This window comes from Cibotium barometz, chromosome 9 (assembly GCF_041138505.1).
Source record: "Cibotium barometz isolate CiBa-2024 chromosome 9, ASM4113850v1, whole genome shotgun sequence".
Taxonomy (NCBI): Eukaryota; Viridiplantae; Streptophyta; class Polypodiopsida; order Cyatheales; family Cibotiaceae; genus Cibotium; species Cibotium barometz.
In genome coordinates this window covers 27,406,535-27,417,379 of record NC_141054.1, presented here as the reverse complement: position 1 = coordinate 27,417,379, position 10,845 = coordinate 27,406,535, and the positions used below count along the sequence as shown (strand labels likewise).

Genomic DNA, 10,845 nt, shown 5'->3' with positions numbered 1-10,845 from the left:
TTTCATACTTAATAGAGGTCTCTTTTTTGCAAAAAAATAGCAAAATATTAATACATTCATTAATCATAACCACAAACTAAAATGAGATGCTTCCGTCACTAGTAAGAGCAAGAGGAGATGCATCAATTTAATTGAAACATCAACACTATATCTCTTGCAAAGATAAAACATGTTCATGTATTTCTTAAACTTATGTTCATGCACAAATTTGAATGCAATCATTACTTGACCAGGTACACAAAAGTTAGCTCAAGGCTGGATATAGAACAATGCATGCCTGTCAGGCATGGACATCCAGGCCTCTGGAATTCCCCAGCCGACGCATGGGCAGGGAGTGTTTTGATCCAGCCTAAACAGAAGTTGGACTCATGATACATATACAGCCTTCAAATGAGAGAATGCAAACACGAAAATCCAAACAAAAGTTGACCTCAAGATACATATGTAGTAGCCTTTACATCAGAGGATGTGTATAAGAAGTATACCCAGCAAACATAAACACCCTGCAGTGGAGATTCAACACGTACACACATACCAGGAAGCAGGTATACAGACATCTCAAGACTACAGGAAGTGAAAACCATATGGTAACACTTGGGCATGATTGCTTATCCATCCCTGACAATGGGCAGCCTAGATGGGGCCCATGCTGATGGGCAGTGATTGATGTGTAACCAGCCTAAAGAAGATAATAGACACCTCAAGACAGGACCTGAAGTAAGATGCTGGTCTAGATTAACACACCACAAAAAAACAGTACAGGTTTTCTTCCAGTAAAACTGGATTAGCTTGTATCAGTAATCAACATAGTTTCCAATGTCAAAATTCCATTCACTGTTATGGATGCTCAAAAGGTTTCAAGTTCCTTGTCCTCCACAACCAACATAAGCCCAAAATTGCAGAGATTCAAATCTACTGGTGATCAATCCGAGCCTCTATTTCTGAGACAAGCCTTTTGGCCTCCTCGATCTCTTCACTTCCTTGAGGGGACTCCGCCTCAGCTTCTTCCTAATTACAACTTTGTGTTAGAGTGCAGCACATGCATGAGACCATGGTTACCCATGACAAACTAGGCATATAACACCAAAGCTTCTCTTGCAATCGAATATACACATACACATGCGTGTGTACATGGTATATATGTATACACACCTATGTTACATACATGTATGATTTGTTACATAGATATGCACATACATACACATACGCATGCATGCACACATACGTATGCACATACATTTGTATACAAAAATGCATACATATATTGGTTTGTAGGTATACATATGTATGTATGTATCAGATGCAAGCTTTTACAGGAAAAATCAGCCAAGCTTTTACATAAAAATCCAGTCACAACACAGAATCAGCTCCATACTATGTGTACAAAAGCAAAGAGACTCCTGGCATTCGAACAGACTAAGCTGCCAGCACATTGCATGTTGGAAAAGAAGGTAAAATAGGCCAGCTCACTTACAAGGATAGCCTGGAGATCACCCAAAGCTGCTTCCAGACGCTTTGTAGAGTCTGGGATCATCATTTTGGATTCAGCTAACACGCTTTCCTGCTCAGAATCAGAAGAAAGCCTTCCTGTCAAGGCATGAAAGGCACTGTAACCATTGAAATTGCAGGCTTGATAAGTCGATGCATGTTTGTGAATTTTGTGCAGAGAAGGCTGGAGACTACACTTGGCAGCTCAGCATTTTATAGAAGCCTAGGTAAAAGGCAGACACAACTGAGAAGAAGACAATATGGGAGACTCACAATGGTGTATATCATCAAGAAGAAACCGTAATATTTGCAAGAAAGGGGGGCTGGAGTTTTCAAAACCCTAAACAACAGTTGAAAAGGAAAAAACCTACTTCATTTTTCAGAAAAAGCTAACAGGGGGACAAACAAAGGCTCGAAGGTAACGCCTTTGTGGCGGGGCGAGAGGGGAGGGGCAGGGGGAAGGAGAGGGGGGGATGGGGTTGTGTGGTTTGCGTGGGTGGTTGTTCTTATTGCAGGGAATCCCGCCATAGCTTGAACATACAGAAACGCTAGCTGTGAGGAGAAACCCTAGGTGAAGCCATAGAGGAGAAACACAGTGGCTGAAGGAAAGATCGCAACACTAGCCGTAGGAAAGCAGAACGAAAGCTCACCATAGCTTGCACACCCCCGCGGCAGGAAAATTCGCCTCATCTTGCATCAAGAGGAGAAGCCCTAGCTAGCGGCAAGAAGGCTTGAGAACAGAGGAGAACCCTAACTCACCGTAGCTTCATGAGAGAGAGAGAGGGGGGACCTGCTGCTTGAGATCGTGAGGGTCGACTCCATCGTCCTTCATGCGGATGGTCTTGGCAGTCTCGCGCTCCACCTCTTTCTCGTAGGCCTGGAGTTCCTTCAGAAGCCGCTTGCAGGAGCCCGTCTTGATCCTCAAGCTCTTCATGGTTGCTGCCATGGCGATGGCGATGGCGATGGCGACGATCAAGCTAATAAACAGAGCGAAGGCAAGAAGGTACGCAAATGTGGGCTACGAATCGTAATTTAAACCAAAAAATGGTGTGTTTTTTGTGTAGAAAACCGTTGTGTACAACAACCCCGCATACCGTTAACCCGCCCGCCAGAGCAGCCTTTCTACCTTCACGTTCCCCTCCACTCCCTTCCCCGTGGCCTCAACCCTAAGCTTTTCTCTCTCTGTGATCCCCAGGTTTTCCTGCAAACACTACATTTCTCTCACTAAGACATTTTTGTCTCAAACGAAGCCCTACATTTTCCCGCAAACCTGACCTTCCTCTCTCTTGAGATCCTTCATTTTCCTGCAAACCCCCTAGCTTTCGCCTTCTTTTTCCAGCAAACTCTAGCTTAACTTTACTTGCATTTTCTCGCAAAAATCTAGATTTCCCTGCAAACCCTTCAGTTTACTCTCTATGAATCCTAGCTCTCTGTGTGTGTGTGTTGTGACACCCTACCAGAAACAGCTGCAAAGCTCCATTGCTAACTGCACCCGCATAGATGGGAATCACCCTCAAATATAATGTCCCATCCTTCGCCTGCCCTTCCATTCCCATGCAAAGCATTCAAGCAGGATATCTCCTCTTCAAACTGCGTTTAAGAGCAGCACATACAGAATCACATTTTCCACATATCAGTTCCAATGAGACCTGCTGATCAGTAAAAAGCCATGGAGAACCCTACCATTCCCATCAGATACCACTGTCGCAATGCACGCCTCTGTTTACAGAAAGCCTCTTTTGCCAGAAAGGCTGACCTGGTAGCGGAAGAGTTGCAGCACCTCAGAAACTTTGAGACCATTGTTTCAATCACCTTGCCTTCCCATCCTTTGTACAAAAGAGCAATCAAAGAAGTGCTGGAGCTGGAGTTTTACCTTTTAGATGCTAAGAAAAGAGTAGCAGAGTTGGAAGGAGGCTCTCACACCGAGCCTGTTTCATCGTTCCTGAAAGATGTACATACTTCGACTGTACCCAAACGATCAGTTTTGTCATCATCATACAAGCTATTGCCGGGTAGTCAGTCCGAGAAAAGCTCAAATGCTTCTGTGCTCAGAGATTCAAACACGTCCGAGAAGCAAGAGCCTTCAGAAATCAGGCTTCAAAGTACTCATGGTGCTATCTCAGTGCAAGCACCTTTGGCTTGCTGGGAAAAGAGACTGCCTCCTCGACATACAAGCCTTGGGAGCGGAACAAGGGCTACTGATAGCATGGCTTCCAACATGCCCACACATACCATTTCCAACATGCCTTCCCTGCAGTCCACTCATTCAAACAAGGTTAAAACAACCGGCTCAGCTTTTTCTTGCCTCTTACAGGGAAAGTTGGATCCTTCAGAGGGTAGCTCTTTCCCTTCCACACCAAAAAAATTTAAGGTTCAGAATCCAGATGCCTTAGATGAAGAAAGTGATAACAGATTCTTTGATGATGAAGTAACAGAAGAAGCACTTTGTATGCAAAGTCTGGGAAAAAGTTATGGTACTGGAAAAGTTTTCTGTGCCTCACTGGAGGATCAAAGCAGCTCTGAAGGAGAGAGTAGTCCTGAAGAAGGCTTTCTATCAGGGAGCAAATATGACCATCTTAGGAGAGGCAATGGGCATACACATGAAGTCGGCTTGAAGCAGGAGAGAGGGATGACCCGAGGAGCTTCAGGAAACGGAAATGGTTTTTATGGAAGTAAGGGGCCTGCTTCCATTGCCAATCAGCATGAAGATGATGATGATTCTGTTTACAGCTCCTCAATAAACCATTCTCTGAAGAGAACTTTTGACAGGCTCTCTGATGATGAAACCCAAAGTCAGGATTCTGAATCAGGCGATGATTTGATGTCCTTGGGCAGTATATTTTCAGATGAAGATTATGGGTGGCGTGAGGTCAAACCTGAAGCAGATGAAGCCAGCACTTCGAAAGAGGCAACACATCTTAAAAACAAGCAAGGAGCCAGCACGACTCAGGATGGATACAGTAGTCAGTTTAAGGCATTGAAGGCAAAGATTGGGCTTGGTTATGCGGCAGCCACAAAACCTCTTTTTCCTAAAGATGCATATGGAACTGAGCGTGCCAAACCTTCTGAAGAAGAGACAGTTAAGGAGTCCTTTGATGTATGGACACAGGATAAATATGTAAGCAGAAGAGGAAAAGGGGATGGAGGTTGTGGTAAAAGAGGCGTGCTTGCAAGCAGAACCATGGCTCTTGAGTTTGAAAATCAATGCAAAGTGAATGCTCGTGTTGGGGAGTTTCCAACCAAGTCTTGCATCAAGAATGAGGAACTCGAAAGGGAATCAGCCATGCTATTGCCTGATCTTGCACCAGGTGTTGGATTCATTCCCTGTTCTAAGTCCTTGCAACTTCCCAATTACAAAGAAAATCTGAGAAGCCTGAACTCAGAAACAAATTTGTCTCCTGCAAAATGGCCCAACATATCGCTTTGCCATGCGGTAGAACAGCAATCTGATTATTCACATTCCATATTTGAGCAGCCAAAGTGTCCAGCCAGTCCAGGACAAACAACATTTTCCAATCCAGTTTTTGACTTCAACCCACCCGAAGGCAATCGAATGTCCCCTGATGGCAACATGATACAGCAGCTTCAAATAAACATGCATGATGGTGATAAATTTTTACTTGTCTCCTCAATGTAATTTTTATGATATCTTTAATCATCCTTGCGTTAAAGCTTGTTTGTTATGAGAAATATTCAGATGGGCGTGACCTTCTGTCAGATGCACTATTTTTGCATGCGCGCGCGTGTGTTTCTGCCCAGAACTTGGATTTGCAAACTTTTTAATTGTTGTAGTTTGGCTCCACAGACCACAAGCTTGATGATATGCTCGGAGGTTTTGCAAACGTTGCCAGTCAAGTGCGTTGTTTTGTTGAGGAAAAGCCCCTTAGATCAGATATATTTGCTACAAGCTTAAAGAGTGTAGGCAACCAGATTGATGAACAAAAGGATTATAAAGGTATAGTATCTTTTCAAGTTAACGAGGATTGCCAGGAAGGGTCTCGGCAGGGCATGACAGCTGTGTCTAGAAGTTTTGAATGGGGACATTCACTTTTTCTGGAATCACAAGTGGATAGTTTAACTAAGGATGTAAACATCCAAGGAAAGCAATCAAAGTGCTTCCAAGAGCATGCACGACCTATTGAAGGACAATCGTGTGCAGCTGCGAGGCCCGAAGGAGAAAGTGCTGCTTTTAACCATTCACTGCAAAAAGCTGGCATGTCAAATGTTCTTCCTACAGAGCAAAAATCAAGTAGTTCGCAAGATGTTTGGGGCCTAACAGAAACCGAGTATCCCCAGTGCAGGAATAGTGATCAGCGTATAGCCAATCGAATGGATGAGCTAAACAAGTTGAAAAAGGACATGAAAAACGACTTCTTGCTGTTCGAAAGCAGGGTCAATGATAACCTGGATGGAAAAATAAAGAACATAATAAAGGAGCTGGAAAGAAAATGTGCCTGGGCAAACAAGAAGCTCGAAGAGCATGCTTTGCAGGTCTCTTCTTTGAAGGAAGATATGGATACTTGGATGCCAAAGTTGGATACAAACAACAGGGACGAGTATATCACAGCAGAACAAATGAAGAATATTAGTAAGAACTTTGAGGCAGACTTGGACAGACTGAATGATTCAAAGTTGAGGGACTTGAACTGTCTCAGAGCAGAAGTTATTAGCATGTTCAAGGCCTTTGAAGCGAGGCATGATTCCTCAAAAAGAAACCGAAAAGATTTTGAATGGGAGGAGAAACTCTATGATGAAATCCTGCAGATTGTGGATGCTTTCTCAGACAGACAAGATAAGGTAATAGCAGAGCTTAGACAAGAAATCTCTTACCTCAAAGGAGAATGTGAAATGCTTCTGAAAGGGAAAGTGGAGGTCCAAGGCCTGGTTGAGCTAGTAACACAGCTTGCAGAAGAGATGAGAAGTAATTTCGACAGAGAAGAAACACATAGGAGCATGCTGCAAGGCAAGGAGAAAGAAATATTATGCATGATTTTTCAGTTTGATGAGTTTAAAAAAGAAGTGTCTTCTGATTTGTCAAGTGTCAAGCAGTCACTGGATAAGCTGAAGCAAGATGATGCATATGGTAGGCAAGCATCAAAGAAGATGGAGAGAACATTTCGTTTGGAATTGAACAAGTTGGAGAAGATCATTAAGAATAATGTAAAGGATGTTGCTGGCAAGCTTGCCTTGCTAGATAAGTTTGAACAAAACAAGGAAGACCTCGAAGAGGAAAAAGATAGATGGAAATGTGAGAGAGAGAAGGAAATGGCTTGGATGATGGAAAGAATAGAGACACTATCCCATTTATACTTAGGTGGACTTGATGAACTACGGGTGGATCTCTTGAATGTAAAACTGGGCTTTGGGAGTAGAATAGAGGAACTAGGGAAATGTTTGGAACTGTCTTGTGGCACAAGGGTTGATTTTAATCCTACATTAGAACAGACAGAAGTAGAATTCAACTTGAACATTTCAAATCCTAGACAACTTGAAAGAGTTAGTGATAGCGGGCAATCACTCAACCGCGATAAGTGGAATGTCCACACTAAAGGAATCAATGGTGAGATGGCTGTCGTTGGTGCAGCTTCTGATGCTGTTCTGTCCTCCCAGATAGCAGAACAGACCCTTCAAGAAAGAGTGGGTTCTGAGGTGGAGCTTAAAGGAGGCAATGTAAACCATATAAAGAGGTCACGACACCTGCTTTCAACAATTGATGTTGCAGAAGATGCTGATAGGATACCTCTTGCAGTAGTCAGAAGGGACACTAGATGTCAGCAAAAGCAGCTTGAGCAGGAAATGTACAACACAACCTCAATCATGATGAAAGAGAAGGAGATTGTGGAAGAAATCATGCTAGAAGTTATGGATTCTGTTGCAAAGGCCAGAGAGATGCTTAATCAAATAGAAGATGTAAGGAAACAAAGTGCAAAACTGGCTGAAGAGATGGTGGAAGAGTCTGCCAGTATGAAGAGGACCATTGAGCTTGGTCAAGCAGTGGTAGAAGAGATGGAAACTAAAAAGAGGAGCGTCGAACTGCATGAAGTAGCGTTGAATCCTCTCAAAATGAGAGGCTTACAGCTTCAGCTAGCTGGCACAACTGCTTTTGCAGCAGAGGTAGAGGTTTTGACCGATTCCAAACAGGTAAGCAGGAGTTTTCTGCAGCCTCAGGAACTGGCAGCCTCAGAAGGTGCTTCATGGTCAGAAAAGCTTGTGGCTGGGATGATGGCCATGAAAAGCTTAACTTTACACTTCGTAGAGAAAACAGCAGCAGAAGCAGAAGCTCTTGAGATGTCTGAAAACACTTTTGTAGAGATGATGAAGGCAAGCAACTTGCATGCACATGCAAAGCTACACAAGGCAATCAGAGAGGTAACCGACAGAGTCCAGCAGACAGAGAGAGTGGAAATTGATAAAATCTTGGAAAGATGGAAAAAGGTCATCACTGATGAAGCTGCTAAAGTGAGGTGTGTCAATCAAGAGCTTAAGGAAGTGAAAGGCAGAGTATCAAGCATTGTTGACTTGGGAAGGATCTTAACTCAAGATCTTGACCAGCATCTAAGGAGTATTCAGACAGCAATCACCCAGTTTCTGATAATTGGGAGAGCAACATTTGATCTGAAGGTGGAGGCTTTGACACAGTATAATGGTGCTTGCAAGAAAGAAGACATGGTCAAAGTGCAGCAAGAAACAATTACGCAGGATGTAAAGTATATAAATGAGAAGCTGGAAAACATGGCTTCAATGCTTGAAGACTTGAGCAACAGAAAAGCAGCTGCATGCTATAAGAAAGCTGAAGAGTATGTGAAGCAGAACCTGGATAGCACTCAGAAGATGCATGATTTAGGTAAGAAGCTGATGAAAGTGGAGAATTTGCAGCTAGATGTAGCCCACAAGGTGGAGGAAATCCAGCTGAAAATGAGATATGCTGAGTCTTCTGCTGCAGCCTGGGGGCCGAAATATGAAACAGCCACAAGAGTCCTTGATGAGGTGGAGACCCGACTCAGACTGCTGGAGGGCTTAATTTGGAACAAAGATGTAAATGCTGAAAAGATTCGCAGTGAGTTACCCTGTAAAGAACAGTCACTATGCTTGTATATAGATAAAGTGGGTATTCCTTTAGATGCAGGAAGACTATCATCACAAGAAAGGGATAGCATCCTTCATAGTGTAAATATAAGTGACAAAGAAGCCTTCAAGCAGCCTGAGACCAGGATGATCACTCTAGAGAGTCGAATTGAGCACGTAGCATCAGCAGCGTATGCAAATCTACGGTATGCATCATACATTGACTTAAATGTTACTTTGGATTCAATAATTAGAGGATGTAAACTCTAACAAAAACTTTAGTCACCAAAGGTGTGAATTGTTGTCAAATGCATTATGTCTACTAAGGGAACATAGGCTACCAATGGATGCACCGTGTACGTGAGTCATACAGGGCTAGGCCATGTTGAGGAGAGATGATCAGACCCCAGAGTCCTGAAACGGGAGAAGATCACCATAACCTCGAGATGTATATAAATCCTCTCTCTCGCGCTGCCCCTGCCTGTGCCCCCTCTCTCTCACTTCTGCCCCTTCGCTCCAGCTCGCCGCCGTAGCCCCCACTTGGTGGTGGCTTTTCTGGTGTTTACGGGGGCCATTTCTATGCACAGGCATTTCCCCTATTTTATGGGCCTTTGATGTGGGTTGCCCACCCTTTTATGAAGCTTTTGCCTATTTTTCAGGTCGTATAGGGGACTAGGAGGCAGTCGGCCAGCTGCACATACGTAGGGAAATGCGCACCAAACTTGATCCTAAGTCTCACAAATGCATATTCCTAGGATATGGTGACAGAGGTGAAATGGGGTATAGACTTTGGGATCCCGTGAATAGAAAGATTATACGCAGCAATCATGTCATTTTTGATAAAACATGCATGTATAAGGAGCCTGCAAGGCAATAGGAGCTAGGCAGAGTCATCTTTGATGATGGTGGACATCATGGACAACAACAAAGGGCTGTAAATCAGCCCTTACAGCAGCAAAACCAGCCCTTAAATGGTGCTGAAAATGGTCCAAATGGACAGCCAGAGATGGCAGAAGATATCCCTATGGATATACCACAGTTAGAGGAGATACCGGGCATGATTTTTCAGCCTTATGGCATGGAACAGGAGCCACCAATAGGTGATATGCAGGCTGGACAGCAACCTGCAAATGATGGTCATTGGGTACGGAGGTCCACAAGACCCTCCAGAGCCCCTAACAGGTTTGTTCCAGGGGTTGACTACTTGATGCTCACTGACTGTGGGGAGCCCTCATGTTATAAGGAGGCTTTACAGAGGGCAGGCAAGGCTCTTTGGGAGCGTGCCATGAAGTCAGAGATGGATTCTCTGCACAAAAATGGAACATGGAAGTTGGTGCATTTGCCTGCAGGCAAGAAGGTTTTGCCATGCAAATGGGTTTACAGGCTCAAAGTTGCACCTGATGCAAAGCCAAGATACAAAGCCAGGTTAGTGGCTAAGGGCTTCAAGTAGGAATATGGTGTGGACTTTGAGGAGATCTTCTCTCCAGTGGTCAAAATGACCACACTTAGAGCTGTGTTAGCTTTGGTTGCGCATGATGATCTGGACTTGATTCAGATGGATGTGAAGACTGCTTTTCTTCACGGTGATCTCCGTGAGGAGATATATATGCAACAGCCAGAGGGTTATGCAGTGAGTGGAAAGGAGAAGCTTGTATGCAAGCTGAAAAAGAGTCTTTATGGGCTCAAACAGGCACCAAGAGAATGGTATCATAAATTTGATACATTCATGAAATCCCAGAAATTCAGGAGAAGTGACATAGATCACTGCTTATACACCAAGAAAGCTTTGGATGGCAGTCTATTGATCCTCATCTTGTATGTTGATGATATGTTGATTGCCGGAAAATCTCGTAAGGAGATGGATGCCTTGAAGAAGAGGCTGCATCAAACCTTTGATATGAAGGATTTGGGTGATGCAAATCACATCTTGGGTATGCGGATACTTCGGGACAGAAATCAGCATGTGTTGTATTTGTCTCAGAAGGAATACATTGGCAAAGTTTTGCAGAGGTTCAATATGGACGGGGGGAAGAAGACTAGTACTCCTTTGCCTCCATATGTGAAACTCAGTGCTATGGACAGCCCACAGTCGGATAGTGACAGGGCTAATATGGCCAAGATTCCGTATGCTTCAGCTTGTGGCAGTCTCATGTATGCCATGGTTGCTACTAGGCCGGACATTGCATTTGCAGTGGGAGTGGTTTCTAGATACATGGCCAACCCTGGCAGGAAGCATTGGGAAGCAGTGAAAGGTGTCATGAGATACCTGAAGGGCACACAGGATATGTGCAT

The 10,845-nt window shown here is 43.9% G+C and overlaps 2 protein-coding genes across 3 annotated transcripts in view; one reads left to right on the top strand and one right to left on the bottom strand.

Annotated features, from left to right (window-relative positions):
* Positions 1-713: 713 nt before the first annotated feature.
* On the bottom strand, positions 714-2,504 carry KIS (tubulin folding cofactor A (KIESEL)). Its single transcript, XM_086802677.1, has 3 exons — positions 2,279-2,504; positions 1,475-1,561; positions 714-1,008 (listed from the first exon to the last, which is right to left on the bottom strand). The coding sequence occupies exons 1-3, from the start codon at positions 2,432-2,434 to the stop codon at positions 913-915; spliced, it is 339 nt and encodes a 112-aa protein (XP_086658803.1). The 5' UTR covers positions 2,435-2,504; the 3' UTR covers positions 714-912.
* Positions 2,505-2,746: 242 nt separating this feature from the next.
* LOC147635404 (uncharacterized) overlaps positions 2,747-10,845 on the top strand; it is a 45,704-nt gene continuing 37,605 nt past the window's right edge. For both annotated transcript variants that reach the window (XM_086802673.1, XM_086802674.1), the window contains exons 1-2: positions 2,747-5,093; positions 5,294-8,759. In XM_086802673.1, the coding sequence (XP_086658799.1) occupies positions 3,158-5,093; positions 5,294-8,759 (5,402 nt within the window). In that variant the 5' untranslated portion in view covers positions 2,747-3,157. The remainder of the gene's footprint in view (positions 5,094-5,293; positions 8,760-10,845) is intronic.

Bases quoted from the DNA above. Each gene is read 5' to 3' on its own strand.
- KIS (XM_086802677.1), bottom strand. From the start codon at position 2,434: ATGGCAGCAACCATGAAGAGCTTGAGGATCAAGACGGGCTCCTGCAAG. The intron at 1,562-2,278 runs GTCCCCCCTCTC...GATTCTGAGCAG, and splicing joins CTCACGATCTCAAGCAGCAG to GAAAGCGTGTTAGCTGAATC. The intron at 1,009-1,474 runs GTAAGTGAGCTG...AGTTGTAATTAG, and splicing joins GTGATCTCCAGGCTATCCTT to GAAGAAGCTGAGGCGGAGTC.